Source organism: Hyperolius riggenbachi, chromosome 4, assembly GCF_040937935.1.
Source record: "Hyperolius riggenbachi isolate aHypRig1 chromosome 4, aHypRig1.pri, whole genome shotgun sequence".
Taxonomy (NCBI): domain Eukaryota; kingdom Metazoa; phylum Chordata; class Amphibia; order Anura; family Hyperoliidae; genus Hyperolius; species Hyperolius riggenbachi.
The window spans coordinates 464,234,155-464,256,533 of NC_090649.1; the positions used below are offsets into that span (position 1 = coordinate 464,234,155).

Consider the following 22,379-nt stretch of genomic DNA (forward strand, 5'->3'; position numbering starts at 1 on the left):
CTCTTACACAGGACAGCAGGAAAACAGAAATGCACCCTGTATGTATTTAGAGAGTTCAGCCTGTCTAATTCCCGCTCATCTGTGACTAATCACAAGTTGTAACTTGATCTCTCCCCGTCACATGATAAGCTCATTTGAAGGCACAGGCTGTAAACAATATGTCTGCTTCCATGAATCAGGAATAGAAACACTGCAGCTTTAGTGCAGGATTTGTATCAGCTGTAACAAAGAAATGTTTTTCTGTAACTACTTGCCGACTGCTCCACGCCAATTGGCATGAGCAGTGCGGCAAACCCAGGACCGCTCCACGCCGATTGGCATGAGCAGTGCGGCAAACCCAGGACCGCTCCACGCCGATTGGCATGAGCAGTGCGGCAAACCCAGGACCGCTCCACGCCGATTGGCATGAGCAGTGCGGCAAACCCAGGACCGCTCCACGCCGATTGGCATGAGCAGTGCGGCAAACCCAAGACCGCTCCACGCCAACTGGCATGAGCAGTGTGGCAAACCCAAGACCGCTCCACGCCGATTGACATGAACGGCCGTTTATGGGTCTAGCAGGAGATTGCGCGCAGGCTCATCTCCTGCTTGGGGGGGCGGAGCTCCGCCCCACCTTCAGTCACAGAGCTGCGATCGCCGCTCGGGAGACTTAGTTGGAGAAACCACTGTCTAATTACTTTGTACAGCGCTGGGATCAGCAGCAGCGCTGTACTGGGGACAGTCGTGTGACACTGCTGTCCCCCTGGGACACAGGGAAGCGATCCGCTGTGATAGGCTGAAGCCTGCGACAGCCGATCGCATTGATAGGCAGGCTAGGAGAGGGAGGGTAGTAAACACATTAAAAAAGACATTTTATTTAAAAATACTACAAATATTTATGAAAAAAAACAAACAAACATTGGGGGAGCAGAATCTCTTTAAAGCGGCAGTGGTCTATTTTACTAAAAATGGCCTGGTCTTTGGGGGGGGGGGTTAACACTGCATTCCTCAAGTGGTTAAAGGCTATTATGCAGTTTATCTTTTGGAGCAGAGAGGAAGTTCTGAGTCCAGGTCAGCTTTACGGTGGCCATACATAAGGCGACTTGGTAGTCGATAGACCATCTGATTTCATGAATATAGTCAAATCAGATAAAAATTAGTGCCGCCAAGAGCATGCCTGATGGACGATAAGGGCCCATTTCCACTATAGCGGATTCGCATGCGTTTTTCGCATAGCAATACAAGTGAATGGAACTGCAAGTACAACAATATGCCTTCTACCTGCATGCGACATGTCGTGAGCTTCAGACTTTGCTAACGGCCACGGCGGCGATTTACATTCGCCCCAAACTCACCAGTCCTGAGCCTCCTAAAAGTCCCTACACTGCTAGAAAATTTGCCACTGCTGAGCCATCGTCATTTGAAAATATTTGAGATTTTTGAACGTGAAATAGGAAGCCCAATGAAAGCCAATGGCAAAATTCAGCATTTTTGCACCCCCATAACTCTGGTTGGTTATCATCATCACCCGCCGATTTTAGCAGTTAATAGCAAAGGTCCCTTACATCCTAGCAACACCAAATTTGCAGGATACGTTTAAAAAATAGCAGGAAACAATATTTAAAATAATATAAATAAAATGTTTTATTATTTTTATGTGCTGAGTGTGGGAAATCTGAAGAAAAAAATCCCCCTCCCGTGTTTCTACTATGTAAGGGGACTTTGCTATTAACTGCTAAAGTCGGCGAGCGTTTCCCACGGTCAGGAGAATTTTAAAATAGATTTTCTCAACAACTATAAGGTCTTTTTGAAAAAAAAAAAATGTTTTCCTCTTGTAGTCACTGACTCCCCTCCAGGTGTTGGACTCCTTGAAACATCTTTTCCATCACTTTTGTGGCCAGCATAAATGTTTGTAGTTTTCAAAGTTCGCCTCCCCATTGAACTCTATTGCGGTTCGTAAAGTTTGCACGAACCCAAACTTTTGCGGAAGTTCGCGAACCTAAAATGGGAGGTTCGAGACATCTCTAGTCCTGCCGTCTCAAAGTCAGGTGTTTTTATTGTAATACTGGGAAATGTACTCTATCTATTATTGTTTCTACTTTGGGTGTCATGTGATTGTGCCACTCGCCAGCTAAACTCGGGAGAACAGGAAAACCACTGCACTGCAGTGACAAGTGCATTTGGACTACAAAACAGGTATTTTAGCCTAGCATTTAATACAGTGTGTTGTACCATTAATGGTTATTTTTCTCATTTCATTAGAATTTTGTCTTGTTCACTTCTGTGTTCTGCTGGCTTTTTGTGCCTTTTAGTAAGCACATAAATAGATTACAGGGCGCTGTTTAAACAAGATTAAATTGTGCGTTATAAAAGATACAAAATGTTCAGGCTCTCCAAAAAGACACTAATCACAGAGGGCGTGGTCAGCAGAAAGGTTGCACTGCATGAGTGTGACAAATGAGGAAAAATGCAAAATATGGATGGATTGTTCTACAGGACATGTCAGAAGTTCATTACATCAACTGCATTTACGGTAAATAGAATTTCCTATCTGACACATCAAGCTAATGACAAGCGGATCGAGCCCAGAGTGGGATCACCTTAAAGAGGAACTGAAGAGAGGTATATGGAGGCTGCCATGTTTATTTCCTTTGAAGCAATACCAGTTGCCTAGCAGCCCTGCTGATCCTCTGCCTCTAATACTATTAGCCATAGACCCTGAACAAGCATGCAGCAGATCAGGCGTTTCAGACTTTAAAGTCAGATCTGACAAAGACTAGCTGCATGCTTGTTTCTGGTGTTATTCAGATACTACTGAAGACAAATAGACCAGCAGGGCTGCCAGGCAACTGGTATTAATTAAAAGGAAATAAATATGGCAGCCTCCGTATAACTCTTACTTCAGTTCCCCTTTAAAGAGAAGCTGAAAATCAAAAATAACCATACATAGGTTATACTTACCTCCTGTGTAGTCTACTCCTCAATCTCTTTCTCCTCTCCTGCATCCCATGTGTCCCATGTGTCCACTGTGATCGATGGAATTCTCCGTCCTCCATTTTAAAAATGGTCATTACCCCATAACAGCTTTCTGGTCAGCACACTGTTTAAATGTAATATCACCCACTTAAGCCATAGGGAAACATGGACATTACCTTGCACATTCAGTTGGAACTGATAGCTGCTGATATATAACTGACAGCAACTGGTATATTTCAGTTGTGACAAAATATTGTCAGAACTGGATGGGATCACTGTAAGAAGAAAATGGAGCGCTTCTGAGAGGAACTGACGGTGAGGTCAGTATGTAATGTTCATTTGCAGCTACGTCATGTGTTTACTTTAAATCATTTTGCTCGCTTCAGGTTCCCTTTAAGGCCTCTTTTCCACTGACAGTTTATAGGCAGTGAAATGCCTTTCAAACTCTCACAACTGCTTGCTACTGCTTGCTAAGCACACAGTTCAACTGCCCATGAAAATGAGCCCTTACTTCCTGCTGGTCAGGGATGGCCGACGAGATGCTAATTTTGAGTTGATGCAAGTTTTATGCTAATGCATGCAGCTTGAAAATGGACTATCTATACAGATGAGCAAACCAGATGCAACTCATTTTTGAGTTGATGCAGGACTTTGCAAATTCTTGAAACTGGACCAATGAAATGAAGCGGAGGTGGGTTTCAACTGATTTATTTTAAGCTGCAGAAGGCCTCTTTTACATGGGCAGTTGATAGGCAGTACAATGGCTCTCAAACTTTCACAACTGCCTGCTGCTGCCTGGTAACTGCTAGCTGAGCACACAGCTCAACTGGCCGTGGAAAAGAGACCCAATTCTGCATTAAGGCCTAGTGCACACCAGAGCAGTACGGCTGCAGTTTGCGATCCGCTTGCGGGTGCGGATCTGCTAGGGTAATGTATTTCAATGGGCTGGTGCACACCAGAGCGGGAGGCGTTTTGCAGAAACGCATACTCCCGGGCTGCTGCAGATTTTGGATTGCGGATGCGTTTCTGCCTCAATGTTAAGTATAGGAAAAACGCAAACCGCTCTGAAAAACGGCACTTCAGAGCGGTTTGCCAGGCGTTTTTTGTTACAGTAGCTGTTCAGTAACAGCTTTACTGTAACAATACATGAAATCTACTACACCAAAAACGCTTCACAAAATCGCAAAATGCTAGCTGAAACGCTGCAGAAAAATAAGAAAAAGCGTTTCAAAATCTGCTAGCATTTTGCGGATCTGCTAGCGGTTTTTGGTGTGCACTAGGCCTAACTTGGATTTATTTTTATCTCTCTGACCTTTCCTACCAATCAAATATAGCAGCTGTTACATACAAAATTTGCATCAACTCTGAAGGATTAGCATGTCACTGACTCAACGAGTTTAAATTGTCCAGAATTTGGCCTTCACTTTTATTACAGAATAATCCTTTAAAAAAAAATACCTAAACAAACTTCAAGCAGCCAGCATCCAATCAAATCTTTTCGCATCATCAAGTGATGTTTTTATTAAAACTTTTTTTTCAGACGTTTACACAGACTAACCTACACGTTCTGCGATTAGGAGCAAAAAATAAATATATAATAACGTTTTAGTAAAATACTGGGTTCCGCTATACCTATATATGGTCCGGCTGCAAAATGTATGTTTGTTAGTGTCGAAAAATAGAAATGGAGAAAAAGAGAAACTAAAGTTCATTATTCAGTCCGTAAAAGGAGACCGCATCCAGGGAAGCGATACGGATATACTCCTTGTGGTCTCCATAGGGGGTGCTGGAATGGTGATGGATGGAAGGCGCAGAATGATGACATCACACGGTAGTGGGAGTATCAGTAGAAGCTGGCGGGGCCCAGCAGACAGGAAGTGCAGCAGCAGTAGGTGTGTCCCCCTCCGCCCATACATACTGGGGGATATGTGCAGCCTCTGCAGCAGCGCTTGTTGCAATCCTTCATTTATATGGAAAAATCCATGTCTTGTGTTTCTCAAAGGTCCCCAGACATGGGGGAGACTCCAGGTGTGTCCCAGTCCCAGCAGTAATACTGCACAGTGGTCTAAGCCAGACTCCTCTGCCGGGGCTTAATCCTGGGGTAGAGCTGCAATACACAACAGACATCATGTGAGCTTCATACGTACACTGAATAAACACTGCTAAAGTTGTATAACCTGCCATGTGACATGAGGTAGATGTGTATGTACAGTGCCTAGCACACAAATATTCTGTGTTGCCCTTCTTTCTCTGCCTGAAAGAGTTAATATTCAGCTATGCAACTGACAGATTCTCTCCAATACGGACCTAGTTGGACTACAGCATAACTCGACTGATAATTACCGCCACAAAACACTTTCCTGGCAGAGAAATGGGCTTCTGAGAGCAAGGGACAGATTCAAAGTCAATAGTTCAAATATTTGAGCACTCAGAGACAAAAGACAGACTATTTAATTGAGCTGAGACAAAATATTATATCTTCCTTTTCACGTTTTTAAACATAACATAAAACTGTGGCATACTCAAGTCATTTTTAGGAGTAAGGCCCAGTGCACACCAAAACCGCTAGCAGATCGTCAAAACGCTAGCGGTTTTGGGAGCAGAGAGCAGATATTTGGCCGGGTGCACACCAAGCGGATTTTGTATGCGATCCACCAGCCGCATCAGCCAGTGAAAACGCTTGGCTATTGTATTTCAATGTGTGGTGCACACCGGCGGTTTGAGGTTTTTTAGCAAACCGCAAACGCGCAGCAGGAGGCGCGTTTGCGGCTTGGCAAAAACCTCAAACCGCCGGTGTGCACCATCCCATTGCAATACATTAGCCAAGCATTTTTCTAGGCGGATGCGGCTGGCGGATTGCTCCAAAAACCGCTCGGTGTGCACTGGGCCTTAGACAGATGCAAGAGAAGTTCTTTTGCATAGATTTTTTTTTTTTTTTAACTCTGCCTGTACTCGAAAACAATATGAGACTCTTTTCTTTGCTACAAATGTTCTATTTCTTAGCTGTACTACACATACAATTCATTATCTTTTACAGAGAACCTGTAACAAAAAAAAGTTCCGCTGGGGGGTACTCACCTCGGTAGGGGGAAGCCTCAGGGTCCCAATGAGGCTTCCCCCTCCCCTGTAGCTGCAGGCAGTCCAGCGCTGGTTCCCCCGAAGTGTCCTGGAATCCTCCCTCGACAAGCGCTGAAAAGTGCCGATTTATTAAACTTTCTTGGCTCTAGCGGGGGCGCTGTTGCAGCTCTCCGCACAGAGAAAGGCGAAAATAGCCGATCTCTGCCAGGTCCGTTCTACTGCGCAGGAGACTTGCGCCAGCACAATAGAGCGGCCTGACAGCGATAGGCTATTTCCACCTACCGTATCTCCGAGCAGAGAGCCAATACTGCGCCTGCGCTGGGAAGGTAAATATTTATATCCTTGCTGTTCAGGGAGCTTTATCGTCGCCGCCGCGGGACCGAGGAAGATGGGGACTTCCCCCACCCGAGGCGAATACCCCCCAGGGGAGGTTTTTCTAATTACAGGGTTTTCTTTAAAGTGTAACTGTTGGGCATAAAATCAATTCTTTATTTTTATCTGGTAAACAAGTAATAAGGATGCAAACCAGGCAATCCAACAGTTAAAATCACTATTACTTTTCTTGTTGATAAATGATCATTCCCCAGTTGACTGACTCTTATTTGGTACACACAAAATTTGGTACACAAAAGAGAAGTTGCAGGGCATGCTGGGTTGTCCTTTTTTTGCTTCTCTACTTCCCCTCAGACTTAACTAATGCAGCCTGATTGGCTGAAGCATCATTCCCTCCCATTTTCCTCTCCCACACCTCTGTTCCGCTCTGATTGGCCAATATTTCTCATGCGGAGACAATGCACTTTCTATAGTGAAGGGCGGGTGAATCAGGCAGTGGAGAGTAAGTGAAATGACATCAGGATTAGCTTCAAAATAGCCACAGTTAAAAGAGAAAATCCTTCTTAGCATTTCCCATTTTATTACTGTAGAAAAATCACTAAAATCAAAACGTGGACAGTGCAATACATATGTTATGTAAGTAGAGCAAGTATTTACAGGGCTGTGGAGTCAGTACAAAAATCCACCGACTCCGACTCCTCAGTTTAGGATTCCACTGACTCCGACTCCTCTAATTTGCATATTACAATCTTGTTGATGAAAGTATGTAACATGAAATTCGTCTCTTAACTGCCAATGCTTAGGTATTTTAAAAAAGACAACTGAAGTGAGAAGGAGATGTAGACATACATATGCCAGATTTATTCCCTTTAGTCATAGACTAAAACTAGTCCTTGGTAAGAGTGCTTGTAAAAAGGTACAGACCGGAACAAAGAACATCTATCAGGCCCTAGGCAATGTAACTGTGGGTACATGTAAGAATGATGTGCAGGTACTCTGCAGGAAAATGAGACAATTCTTCCTCTATTACACATTCTTCATGCACAATCTGAACCAGGTTTATGGGTGATAGACAACACCTCTGTGTTCAATGTGCACAACATTCTCAGGGGATTCCCGGCAGCTCTGTAGAGAGTGCATATGTAGAGTATAGTACTACTGTGTAACAAAGTAAACCTGAGACAGATGAAATTAAAGTTTTATACATACCTGGGGCTTCCTCCAGCCCCCTTCAGGCTAATCAGTCCCTCGCTGTCCTCCTCCGCCACCTAGATCTTCTGCTATGAGTCCTGGTACTTGAGCCAGATGGGTGTAGTGCGCATGCACACACTCCGCCGCTGGGAGTGTACTACACCTGCGCAGCACTATTGCGCAGGTGCAGAATGCTGTGGGAGCGGCACATGGCCGGACTGCGCTGACTGGCTAAATTACCGGGACTCATAGCAGAAGATACAGGTGGCGGAGGAGGAAAGCGAGGGACTGATTAGCCTGAAGGGAGCTGGAGGAAGCCCCAGGTATGTATAAAACTTTTCTTTTTCATCTGTCTCAGGTACCCTTTAATTCGTAGGCATCAGACCAAATTTTAACAATATCTATATATATATATAATAGAGTAAGTGCCTCAACCTTCAAGCAAGAAGAAGAAGTACTTTGCATGAGAAAATTTATGCGTGCTCAAACACCAAGTTTAAGACTTCTTTTCCACAGACTGTTGAGCTGTGTGCTCAGCAAGCAGTTACCAGGCAGCAGCAAGCTGTTACCAGGCAGCAGCAAGCTGTTACCAGGCAGTAGTGAGCAGTTGTAAGAGTTTGAGAGGCATTTTACTGCCTATTAACTGTCCGTGGAAAAGAGGCCTACCCTAGCAAGTCTGGCTTTGCAAATCTGGCCTAATTGACTATTCATGAGGCAATGCTCATGCAAATTTGCTTTTGCATGCCAAACTATGCAGGGTCAAAAAACCAATAAAGCGGTCGCCCTGCTGCATGCCAGTGATGAGCGAAAATGCAAAAATGTGTTTTGAAATTTTACAGAATTTTCGCCTAATTTCGTTTTGACAGGCAAATTTTCCATCTAATTTTTTCGCATTAAGTTTCGCCTAATGCCAGTCATTTTCGCGTTACTTGCGTATTATTGCGGACATTTTCGGCATAAGGGCATTAGCGTCCGCATTCAGAGAAGTTTCTTGCACATTATTGCGGACATTTTTCCGTATAAACGTCCGCATAGACTGAATTTCCATGCGGATTATTGTGGACATTCTTCCGCATAAGGGCATAAGCATCCGCATACAATGAATTTTCGAAAACGCAAATATTTCTGAAGATTTTCGTGAAAATTCGCCAAAAACGAAAACGGGATTTTCGATGCAAAAATGACTTAGGTGAACATTTGCAAGCAACACTGCTACATGCTACATTAGCACTATCCAGGAGCGCCACAGGGAGGATTCCCAATGCCCCCTTTTTATACAACCGGGGGGGGGACCGCGGGGTCCCAGGCTCTCACACTGCCTGGGAACCACAGCGGCACCCGGGAGGGGGAGGCTAGGTGGCGCAGGCAATTTCCCTCCCCCAAGCGTGGCCAGCGCTGGGGAGAGCCGTCCGCACCCACCTCCCAATATTAAAAACAGGCACTTACCTTAACGTCCATTGCGTTCTGCTACATGCGCATTAACTTGGGGGCACCACATGAGAAAGGAGTGAAACATGGGTCACCCCGAGCTTTAGAGCTCAGGGCTGGCTCACATACAACACTCTGGGGGGGGGGGAGGACAAGCGCAGGAAACTAACTCCAGGGCTCACACCACCAGAGCAAGCCATCCACCACCTGCCTCCAAAGGATACAAACTGCAAAAAATGCTTTCCATGAGAAAATTAATGCGCATGTAGCAGAACGCAATGGACGTTAAGGTAAGTGCCTGTTTTTAATATTGGGAGGTGGGTGCTCTCCCTGGCGCTGGCCACGCTTGGGGGGGGGGGGGGGGGGCGGCTGCGCCACCCAGCCTCCCCCTCCGGGGTGCCGCTGTGGTTTCCAGACAGTGAGAGAGCCTGGGACCCCGCGGTCCCCCCGGTTGTATAAAAAGGGGGGCATTGGGTATCCTCCCCGTGGCGCTCCTGGACAGTCCTAATGTAGCATGAACTTATTCCTGCAGGGCGACCGCTTTGCAGTATTGTTTTTTTGACCCTGCATAGGGCTCTATTCATAAAAGGTTACCGCAAGTTTTCCGCTCAAAACAGCGGATTTTCCCGTCCATTTAGCAAAGTGGGCATTCATAAAAGCTGTTCCCGCATGAAAATCTGCAATCCCCCAGCAGAGCGAGAAATTTCCGCCTTCTCCAGTGTTTTTCTAGATTTATCTAGAAAAAAGTAACCAAATGGCCATTCATAAAGTTAAGAGGAAGCGGTATGTGGATGGGAAATACCGCTTCCTCTGATTTTGCGGATTACATACAAGTGAATGGGACAGACCTCCCAGAGAGAGCAGTGCAGGGAGGGACTCTGCCGGCTGAAGTGTTTCCGCATGTCTTCCGACAGCTTACCACCAGCCTTCAGAGGGAGATCTCCGCTCTGCTATCGCAGCTGGCAACATTTTTTTGAATGACCACCCAGAAGTCTAAAATACCGCTGCGGTATTTTCCCTCCAGGAGTTTTTTTGCCACAACTTTTTTATGAATAGAGCCCATAGTTTGGCGTGCAAAAGCAAATGCATATTTGCATGAGCATTGCCTCATAATTAGCCAATTAGGCCAGATTTGGAAACCCAGACTTGCTAGAGTTAAACTTGGTGTTTGAGCATGGAAAGCATTTTTTTGCAGTTGTATCCTTTGGAGGCAGGCTGTGAATGGCTTGCTCCGGTGGTGTGAGCCCTGCGGTGAGTTGTCTGCGCCTGTCCCCCCCCCCCTGGAGTGTTGTATGTGAGTCAGCCCTGAGCTCTAAAGTTCGGGGTGACCCATGCTTCACTCCTTTCTTATGTGGGGGGCCCAAGTTAGTGTCCATGAAGCAGAACGCAATGGACGTTAGGGTAAGTGCCTGTTTTTAATATTGGGAGGTGGGTGCGGACGGCTCTCCCCGACGCTGGCCATGCTTGGGGGGGGGGGGGGGCGCGCTTACGGCACCTGCCTCTGTGGTTCCCAGGCAGTGAGAGAGCCTGGGACCCCGTGGTTCCCCCACGTTGTATTAAAAGGGGGTATTGGGAAGCCTCCCCGTGGCGCTCCTGGATAGTGCTAATGTAGCATGAATTAATTCCCGCAGGGCGACCGCTTTGTGGTATTAGTTTTTTGACCCTGCATAGCTTGGTATGCAAAAGGTATGCAAAAGCAAATGCATATTTGCATGAGCATTGCCTCATGAATAGCCAATTAGGCCAGATTTGGAAAGCCAGACTTGCTAGGGTTAAACTTGGTGTTTGAGCACGCATACATTTTCTAATGGAAAGCCTAAAGGTGGGTACACACATCAGATAAAAGTCTTTGGAAAATGAAAGATCACAGACCAATGTTACCCCCTTCCATGTAGTATGAGAGCCATACCTACACAGTTTATTCTATTGAGCTGAACTCCCCATCAGATAAATTTTTTTGCAAGATGCTGCACACAAAGATGCTGTACACATGCAACAGATCAGTATCTGCAAAAGATCTGTTCCTGCAAAAAAATCAGTTTCTGCAAAAGCAGCACCTGTAGTCTAATGATCGCCCTATTTATGTGTATATTGCAAAATGCATTCACAGTCTATGATATCTGCAGATCTCATGTTGGGCATACACAGTATGTTTTCTACCATGTAATCGAGCCGTGTCCGATACCCCGCCGGATCGATTCTGCGCTCGATACCGGCGGGCAGGACAAAAGAAGAAACGAGTGGAAAATAAGAAAGCGCTCGCGGGGACGAGCGGGAATCGATCCGGGCGCCCGTGGGGACGAGCGGGAATCGAGCCAGCGGCTCGATTACACGGTAGAAAACGTACCATGTATGCACAGCATAATACACACCTTGTTTGACGGACATTTATCTGCAGATCAGACAATCCTCTGCAGATCCAAAGATCCATCCTGGTTGATCTGATCTGCAGATGATTGTCCGTTAAACAAGGTGTGTATGAGATCTGCAGATATAGACTATGAATGTATTTTGTAGGTACTGATCTTTTGCAGGAACTGATCTTTTGCAGATACTGATCTGTTGCATGTGTACAGCATCTTTGTGTGCAGCATCTTGCAAAGATTTTATCTGATGGGGAGTGCAGCTCCATAGAATAGACTGTGTAGAGTATGGCTCTCATACTACACGGAAGGGGGTAAAATTGGTCTGTGATCTTTGATTTTCCAAAGACTTTTATCTGATGTGTGTACCCACCTTTTTATTCTTCTTGCTTCAAAGTTGAGGCACGTACTCTATTAGATAGATCGAAGATGCTACGACGCGGGTCGGCTAGTATTGAATTATTTGATCTCATGAGCAAAGGGAGTGCATAAATTTGCATAAACCAGCATCAACGCGGAATTATTTCCATCTCATTGACCATTTCTATTAGTGACACAGCTACACATCAGGCTTTATTCTTACAGCATAGGTGTTTGTTAGTATATATAAGAGATTACTGTGTACACATCATATATACAGTCACAATCAGATATGTGTATCTGACTTAAAGAATACGGGGACTGCTTTATTGAAGCAGCACAACTAATTAATTTTGATTGGTTTATTTCATTTTTGTGGACTAAGCACAGCTATTACTATACGTATAAATTATTTAGGATGACTAGTATCTTAGAAATAAAACATTTATCATATCTTCTATTTTAATAACAGTTTAAATTCATTACGAGTCGGAGCCGGTGCATTTTTTCCGGACTCCAACTCCAGGCACCCAAAATTGGTCCGACTCGGACTCTACAGCCCTGAGTATTTATCTACTTATATATGTGGGTGTTTTTTCTGAGATAGTATGGCTGACAGCTCCTCTAAGTTTATTTTCGCCTCAGGTTTGCTTTAAGGGAAGGATTGATGGATGGCAAGCTGCATGAAAAGTGGCCAGTGCTAGAAACCCATCCATTGTGTTAATATCAGTTTTGCTGCTTCGGAGAGTCACTTGGGTGGTTTACTGATTGCACAGATTGGTTACCGGCTTTGAAACACTCCATGGAATTCTTATACACAGGACAGCCGGGCACCATGCAGTACTTACCCCGAGGAGATTCCGGGGGACGTATCCTTCCTTGTCCCCGAGACGGGCCCACCACCACTCTGTCTCGTCTTCATCCTCTCGCCGCAGGATGGTCATACAGTCTCCCTCCTTCAGGCTCAGCTCATCGTCGCTGCCGACCTCGTACTCCCAGAGAGCGTAGAGGACTCCGCGGTTCATGATGCCCATCTTCTCCTGTACTCCTGAGATATGAGAAGAGGCAAGGATTAAAGGGGACCTGAACTCAGAACTCCTCTCTGCTCTAAAAGATACACAACAGCATAATAACCTTTAAATAAAAACATTTCTTTGTTACAGCTGATACAAATCCTGCAATAAATCTGCACAGTTTCTACTTCCTGATTCATGGAAGCAGACATATTGTTTACAGCCTGTGCTTTCAAATGAGCTTATCTGCCACAGGCAGTCATGTGACACGGGGTAGATCCAATTACAGCTAGTGATTAGACACAAATGAGGGGGAATTACACAGGCTAAACTCTTTAAATACATACAGAGGCATTTCTGTTATGTTTTCCTTGTATCCTGTGCAAGAGTTCAGGTCCACTTTAAAGAACCATTCACACAGATCATCAGCTTGAAGGCAGCTGGTCACATCAACTTAACATTTTTGACTGTAAAGAGGGACTTAAGTGTCGAAAAATAAATGAGTTTTACTCACCTGGGGCTTCCCTCAGCCCCCTGCAGCCGATCGGTGCCCTCGCCGTGACTCGCTGATCCTCCCGTTTCCGTCGGAGACCACTTCCGGTTTCGCCGTCAGGACCATCCAGGCATGGGAACGCGAGTGAGTCTTCGCGTTCCCAGCCAAAATATCGCCCCCTATAGCAGCATAGGTTCACTTTAAGGCCTCTTTCACAGTGTGACGTTAAAGTTGCCCGTTAAAACAACATTTAACGCAGAATAACTCACTGCAATGAAACATCAATGCTCTGTTCACAGTGCACACGTTGTGTTGGTGTCTAACGCTGCACGTTAAGTGAAAGTGCTGCATGCTGTGCGTTATACACATTATCAGCTGCGTTATACTGTTTGCACATGCTCAGTAATGACTTGGAAGCATACTTTTCATTGCCTGTATGCCTACTGTATGCGACGATAATGGGGCATTAAATCGCATTGTGACTTTTTTGGGGCGTTGCGTTGTAATTTGCGTTGCAACTTTAACATCACATCAATACGCAACCTCCTGCTGTGAAAGAGGCCTTACTGTTGATCAAGCGCCTGTACCTCCTTTAACAGAGAACTGTCATGAGAGGGATATGGAGGCTGCCATATTTATTTCCTTTTAAGCAATACCAGTTGCCTGGCAGCCCTGTTGGCCCTCTGCCTCCAATGCTTTTAGCCCTCGACCCTGAACAAGCATGCAGCAGATCAGAGGTTTCTGACATTGTCAGGTCTGACAAGATTAGCTGCATGCTTGTTTAAAGTATTATTCAGACACTTCTGCAGCCAAATAGAGCAGCAGGGCTGCCAGGCAACTGGTATTGTTTAAATAGATATGGCAGTCTCCATATACTTCTCACTTCAGTTGTCCTTGTCGATCAAACACCTGTACTTCTTCAGTGATAGGCAAACTCTGCTTTCCAACTGTTAAGGAACTACAAGTCCCACAATGCATTTGCCTTTATGAATCATGACTGTAGCTGTAGGACTCCTGCAATGCATTGTGGGGCTTGAAGAGCTGAAGAGCCAAGTTTGCATATCACTGCTTTAAGAGATAGTTGTGTGTACAGCAGGTCCAACATACCCTAAGGTGGTTCCGCAAATTCCATATAGGGTAGCGCACCTCCGGTTTCTTTCTGATTCTGCAAGGGCGTCCCCAGCACCTGCTGTGTTAGTTGGGGTGTTCTAAAGCTACCTGTGCACCACAATCATGTCACAGATAACCCCAGGCCGGAATAGGTTATGCAGGCAGGGAGACCGGAAGAGGCCATAGTGAGGAAAGGCCAGAGTCAGGCCACATACACGCAGGAAATAGCGGCAGAGACCGGTGTGACTTGGACACTGCTCTCCGATCATCCAGTAAAGGGTAAATCTGGCAGCTCAGTGGTGACTAATCTAATCAGCATGCTAATGACTATTTTCTCAGCCCCAGTGGAGGGAGAGCTGGAGGCCTATAATCTGCCGCATTCCAGGCATTCACTGTGAGCCGTCTACTATTATACAAACACTGAGCTGGAGGGGAACGCCACCGCCGCGCAGCACAAGCCCAGGCCGGGGGCTGCATCCACAGGAGAGCCGCCACTGACGCTGTATGATGGAACGTCACCGCTGTGCAGCACAAGCCCAGACACCACATCCACAGGAGAGCCGCCACTGACACGCTGCATGATAGGACGCCACTGCCGCAGGGCACAAGCCCAGGCACCACATCCACAGGAGAGCCACCACTGACACGCTGCATGATAGGACGCCACCGCCGCACGGCAAGAGCCCAGGCACCACATCCACAGGAGAGCCGCCACTGACACGCTGCATGATAGGATGCCACCGCCGCACGGCACAAGCCCAGGCACCACATCCACAGGAGAGCCACCACTGACACGCTGCATGATAGGACGCCACCGCCGCACGGCAAGAGCCCAGGCACCACATCCACAGGAGAGCCGCCACTGACACGCTGCATGATAGGACGCCACCGCCGCACGGCACAAGCCCAGGCACCACATCCACAGGAGAGCCGCCACTGACACGCTGCATGATAGGACGCCACCGCCGCCCGGCTCAAGCCCAGGCCAGAGGCTGCACCCATAGGAGAGCCGCCACTGACACGCTGCATGATAGGACGCCACCGCCGCACAGCACAAGCCCAGGCACCACATCCACGGGAGAGCCGCCACTGACACGCTGCATGATAGGAAGGCCACCGCCGCAGGGCACAAGCCCAGGCACCACATCTACAGGAGAGCCGCCACTGACACGCTGCATGATAGGACGCCACCGCCGCAGGGCGCAAGCACCACATCCCAGGAGAGCCGCCACTGACACGCTGCATGATAGGACGCCACCGCCGCAGGGCACAAGCCCAGGCACCACATCTACAGGAGAGCCGCCACTGACACGCTGCATGATAGGACGCCACCGCCGCAGGGCACAAGCCCAGGCACCACATCTACAGGAGAGCCGCCACTGACACGCTGCATGATAGCACGCCACCGCCGCACAGCACAAGCCCAGGCACCACATCCACGGGAGAGCCGCCACTGACACGCTGCATGATAGGACCCCACCGCCGCACGGCACAAGCCCAGGCACCACATCTACAGGAGAGCCGCCACTGACACGCTGCATGATAGGACGCCACCGCCGCACAGCACAAGCCCAGGCACCACATCCACAGGAGAGCTACCACTGACACGCTGCATGATAGGACGCCATCACTGCACAGCACAAGCCCAGGCACCACATCCACAGGAGAGCCGCCACTGACACGCTGCATGATAGGATGCCACCGCCGCACAGCACAAGCCCAAGCACCACATCCACAGGAGAGCTACCACTGACACGCTGCATGATAGGACGCCATCACTGCACAGCACAAGCCCAGGCACCACATCCACAGGAGAGCCGCCACTGACACGCTGCATGATAGGACGCCATTGCTGCACAGCACAAGCCCAGGCACCACATCCACAGGAGAGCCGCCACTGACACGCTGCATGATAGGACGCCACTGCCGCAGGGCACAAGCCCAGGCACCACATCTACAGGAGAGCCGCCACTGACACGCTGCATGATAGGACGCCACCGCCGCACGGCACAAGCCCAGGCACCACATCCACGGGAGAGCTGCCACTGACACGCTGTATGATAGGACGCCACCGCCGCACGGCACAAGCCCAGGCACCACATCCACGGGAGAGCTGCCACTGACACGCTGTATAATAGGACACCACCGCCGCAGGGCACAAGCCCAGGCACCACATCTACAGGAGAGCCGCCACTGACACGCTGCATGATAGCACACCACCGCCACAGGGCACAAGCCCAGGCACCACATCCACAGGAGAGCCGCCACTGACACGCTGCATGATAGGACGCCACCGCTGCACAGCACAAGCCCAGGCACCACATCTACAGGAGAGCCGCCACTGACACGCTGCATGATAGGACGCCACCGCCGCACGGCACAAGCCCAGGCACCACATCCATGGGAGAGCTGCCACTGACACGCTGCATGATAGGACGCCGCCGCCGCACGGCACAAGCCCAGGCCAGAGGCTGCACCCATAGGAGAGCCGCCACTGACACGCTGCATGATAGGACGCCATCGCTGCACAGCACAAGCCCAGGCACCACATCCACAGGAGAGCTGCCACTGACACGCTGCATGATAGGACGCCATCGCTGCACAGCACAAGCCCAGGCACCACATCCACAGGAGAGCCGCCACTGACACGCTGCATGATAGGACGCCATCGCTGCACAGCACAAGCCCAGGCACCACATCCACAGGAGAGCCGCCACTGACACGCTGCATGATAGGACGCCATCGCTGCACAGCACAAGCCCAGGCACCACATCCACAGGAGAGCCGCCACTGACACGCTGCATGATAGGACGCCATCGCTGCACAGCACAAGCCCAGCCACCACATCCACAGGAGAGCTGCCACTGACACGCTGCATGATAGGACGCCATCGCTGCACAGCACAAGCCCAGGCACCACATCCACAGGAGAGCCGCCACTGACACGCTGCATGATAGGACGCCATCGCTGCACAGCACAAGCCCAGGCACCACATCCACAGGAGAGCCGCCACTGACACGCTGCATGATAGGACACCACCGCTGCACAGCACAAGCCCAGGCACCACATCCACAGTAGAGCCGCCACTGACACGCTGCATGATAGGACGCCACCGCCGCACGGCACAAGCCCAGGCACCACATCCACGGGAGAGCTGCCACCGACACGCTGCATGATAGGACACCACCGCCGCACAGCACAAGCCCAAGCACCACATCCACAGGAGAGCCGCCACTGACACGCTGCATGATAGGACGCCACCGCCGCACGGCACAAGCCCAGGCACCACATCCACGGGAGAGCTGCCACTGACACGCTGCATGATAGGATGCCACCGCCGCACGGCACAAGCCCAGGCACCACATCCACAGGAGAGCCACCACTGACACGCTGCATGATAGGACGCCACCGCCGCACGGCACAAGCCCAGGCACCACATCCACAGGAGAGCCGCCACTGACACGCTGCATGATAGGATGCCACCGCCGCACGGCACAAGCCCAGGCACCACATCCACAGGAGAGCCGCCACTGACACGCTGCATGATAGGACGCCACCGCCGCACGGCACAAGCCCAGGCACCACATCCACAGGAGAGCCGCCACTGACACGCTGCATAATGGAACTCCACCACCGCACGGCACAAGCCCAGGCACCACATCCACAGGAGAGCCGCCACTGACACGCTGCATGATAGGACGCCACCGCCGCACGGCTCAAGCCCAAGCACCACATCCACAGGAGAGCCGCCACTGACACGCTGCATGATAGGACGCCACCTCCGCAGGGCACAAGCCCAGGCACCACATCCACAGGAGAGCCGCCACTGACACGCTGCATGATAGGACGCCACCGCCGCACGGCACAAGCCCAGGCACCACATCCACGGGAGAGCTGCCACTGACACGCTGCATGATAGGACGCCACCGCCGCACGGCACAAGCCCAGGCACCACATCCACAGGAGAGCCGCCACTGACACGCTGCATGATAGGATGCCACCGCCGCACGGCACAAGCCCAGGCACCACATCCACAGGAGAGCCGCCACTGACACGCTGCATGATAGGACGCCACCGCCGCACGGCACAAGCCCAGGCTTCACATCCACAGGAGAGCCGCCACTGACACGCTGCATAATGGAACTCCACCACCGCACGGCACAAGCCCAGGCACCACATCCACAGGAGAGCCGCCACTGACACGCTGCATGATAGGACGCCACCGCCGCCCGTCTCAAGCCCAGGCCAGAGGCTGCACCCATAGGAGAGCCGCCACTGACACGCTGCATGATAGGACGCCACCGCCGCAGGGCACAAGCCCAGGCACCACATCTACAGGAGAGCCGCCACTGACACGCTGCATGATAGGACGCCACCGCCGCAGGGCACAAGCCCAGGCACCACATCTACAGGAGAGCCGCCACTGACACGCTGCATGATAGGACGCCACCGCCGCAGGGCACAAGCCCAGGCACCACATCCACAGGAGAGCCGCCACTGACACGCTGCATGATAGGACGCCACCGCCGCAGGGCACAAGCCCAGGCACCACATCTACAGGAGAGCCGCCACTGACACGCTGCATGATAGCACGTCACCGCCGCACAGCACAAGCCCAGGCACCACATCCACGGGAGAGCCGCCACTGACACGCTGCATGATAGGACCCCACCGCCGCACGGCACAAGCCCAGGCACCACATCTACAGGAGAGCCGCCACTGACACGCTGCATGATAGGACGCCACCGCCGCACAGCACAAGCCCAGGCACCACATCCACAGGAGAGCCGCCACTGACACGCTGCATGATAGGACGCCACCGCCGCACAGCACAAGCCCAAGCACCACATCCACAGGAGAGCTACCACTGACACGCTGCATGATAGGACGCCATCACTGCACAGCACAAGCCCAGGCACCACATCCACAGGAGAGCCGCCACTGACACGCTGCATGATAGGACGCCACTGCCGCAGGGCACAAGCCCAGGCACCACATCTACAGGAGAGCCGCCACTGACACGCTGCATGATAGGACGCCACCGCCGCACGGCACAAGCCCAGGCACCACATCCACGGGAGAGCTGCCACTGACACGCTGTATGATAGGACGCCACCGCCGCACGGCACAAGCCCAGGCACCACATCCACGGGAGAGCTGCCACTGACACGCTGTATGATAGGATGCCACCGCCGCAGGGCACAAGCCCAGGCACCACATCTACAGGAGAGCCGCCACTGACACGCTGCATGATAGCACACCACCGCCACAGGGCACAAGCCCTGGCACCACATCCACAGGAGAGCCGCCACTGACACGCTGCATGATAGGACGCCACCGCTGCACAGCACAAGCCCAGGCACCACATCTACATTAGAGCCGCCACTGACACGCTGCATGATAGGACGCCACCGCCGCACGGCACAAGCCCAGGCACCACATCCACGGGAGAGCTGCCACTGACACGCTGCATGATAGGACGCCACCGCCGCACGGCACAAGCCCAGGCCAGAGGCTGCACCCATAGGAGAGCCGCCACTGACACGCTGCATGATAGGACGCCACCGCCGCACAGCACAAGCCCAGGCACCACATGCACGGGAGAGCTGCCACTGACACGCTGTATGATAGGACGCCACTGCCGCAGGGCACAAGCCCAGGCACCACATCTACAGGAGAGCCGCCACTGACACGCTGCATGATAGCACACCACCGCCACAGGGCACAAGCCCAGGCACCACATCCACAGGAGAGCCGCCACTGACACGCTGCATGATAGGACGCCACCTCCGCACGGCACAAGCCCAGGCACCACATCCACAGGAGAGCCGCCACTGACACGCTGCATGATAGGACGCCACCGCCGCACAGCACAAGCCCAGGCACCACATCCACAGGAGAGCTGCCACTGACACGCTGCATGATAGGACGCCATCGCTGCACAGCACAAGCCCAGGCACCACATCCACAGGAGAGCCGCCACTGACACGCTGCATGATAGGATGCCACCGCCGCACGGCACAAGCCCAGGCACCACATCCACAGGAGAGCCGCCACTGACACGCTGCATGATAGGACGCCATCTCTGCACAGCACAAGCCCAGGCACCACATCCACAGGAGAGCCGCCACTGACACGCTGCATGATAGGACACCACCTCCGCAGGGCACAAGCCCAGGCACCACATCTACAGGAGAGCCGCCACTGACACGCTGCATGATAGGACGCCACCGCCGCACGGCACAAGCCCAGGCACCACATCCACGGGAGAGCTGCCACTGACACGCTGCATGATAGGATGCCACAGCCGCACGGCACAAGCCCAGGCACCACATCCACAGGAGAGCCGCCACTGACACGCTGCATGATAGGACGCCACCGCCGCAGGGCACAAGCCCAAGCACCACATCCACAGGAGAGCCGCCACTGACACGCTGCATGATAGGACGCCACCGCCGCCCGGCTCAAGCCCAAGCACCACATCCACAGGAGAGCCGCCGCTGACACGCTACATGATAGGACGCCACCGCCGCCCGGCTCAAGCCCAGGCCAGAGGCTGCACCCATATGAGAGCCGCCACTGACGCTGTATGATGGAACGCTACCGCCATGCAGCATAAGCCCCGGCCGGGGGCCGCATTCACAGGACAGCCGCCACAGACACCCTGCATGATGCAACGCCACCGCCGCATGGCACAAGCCCAGGCTGGGGGCCGCAACCACAGATGAGGCGCCCATGACACACTGCATGATGGAACGCCGCAGACACAAGCCCAGGCCGGGGGCCCATTCCAGAGGGAAGCTGCCACGGACACGCTGCGTGATGGAACGCCACTGCCGTGCGACACAAGCCCAGGCCAGGGGCCCATGCCAGAGGAGAGCCACCACTGACATGCTGTATGATACACTCCCACCCCCAGCACATCACTTACCAGACACACAGAAGACACAAGTAAAAGAAATAAAGCACCCCAATTCAGGCACAGTCAATATTTAATTGTAGAACATATTAGATATAGAGTGGGCGGAGTCATGCAGGAAGTGGTAGGTGGAATCATGCAAGGAGGAGTGGACAGGGTCATGCAAGGAGGAGTGGGCAGGGTCATGCAGGAAGTGGTAGGTGGTGTCAGGCAGGAAGGATTGGGTGGAATCATGCAGGAAGGATTGGGTGGAATCATGCAGGAAGGATTGGGTGGAATCATGCAAAACGGAGTGGGCAGGGTCATGCAAGGAAGGAGTGGGCAGGGTCATGCAAGGAAGGAGTGGGCAGGGTCATGCAAGGAAGGAGTGGGCAGGGTCATGCAAGGAAGGAGTGGGCGGGGTCATGCAAGGAAGGAGTGGGCGGGGTCATGCAAGGAAGGAGTGGGCAGGGTCATGCAAGGAAGGAGTGGGCCTCATGCAGGAAGGAGTGGGCGTCATGCAGGAAGGAGTGGGCGTCATGCAGGAAGGAGTGGGCGTCATGCAGGAAGGAGTGGGCGTCATGCAGGAAGGAGTGGGCGTCATGCAGGAAGTGGTAGGTGGTGTCATGCAGGAAGGATTGGGTGAAATCATGCAAGGAGGAGTGGGCAGGGTCATGCAAGGAGTAATGGGCAGGGTCATGCAGGAACTAGTCGATGGTGTCATGCAAGGAGTAGTTCGCGTCATAAAAGAAGGAGCGGGTGTGGCCATGCAAGAAAGAGTGGGCAGGGCCATATAGGAAAGAGTGGGTGGGGTTAAGAGGATCAGACGCTTCCAGAGTTTTATGTACAATGTAAAAAGTTATAAAATAGCATAGTAATTTCTACATTAATTGCCCGCTAGCGGTTTCATACATTCACATGACAATCACCAGCAGGCTGACTGCATTGCCCATACACTGAGTGAGTACTCACCATACAGGAACTGGGAACACTGGCTGTAGCCTTCCTCCATCTCTTCACATTTATCTGCCGCCGTCTGCCGGTCGCTGTACGTCATGGCGAAGACTGCGGCCCCCGACTCCACCAGGAACTTACACACCTGGACGTTGTTACACGATGCAGCGCAGTGTAGCGGAGTCCTGCCGGAACCAACAGGA

General features: G+C 51.3%; 1 protein-coding gene across 3 annotated transcripts in view; it reads right to left on the reverse strand.

The window, feature by feature from the left end:
* Nucleotides 1–4,438: 4,438 nt before the first annotated feature.
* Nucleotides 4,439–22,379, reverse strand: part of TP53BP2 (tumor protein p53 binding protein 2) — a 101,894-nt gene continuing 83,953 nt past the window's right edge. For all 3 annotated transcript variants that reach the window (XM_068232844.1, XM_068232845.1, XM_068232846.1), the window contains 3 exons: nt 22,195–22,361; nt 12,557–12,756; nt 4,439–5,062 (listed from right to left, as the gene is read on the reverse strand). In XM_068232844.1, coding sequence (XP_068088945.1) covers nt 5,021–5,062; nt 12,557–12,756; nt 22,195–22,361 — 409 coding nt within the window. In that variant the 3' untranslated portion in view covers nt 4,439–5,020. The remainder of the gene's footprint in view (nt 5,063–12,556; nt 12,757–22,194; nt 22,362–22,379) is intronic.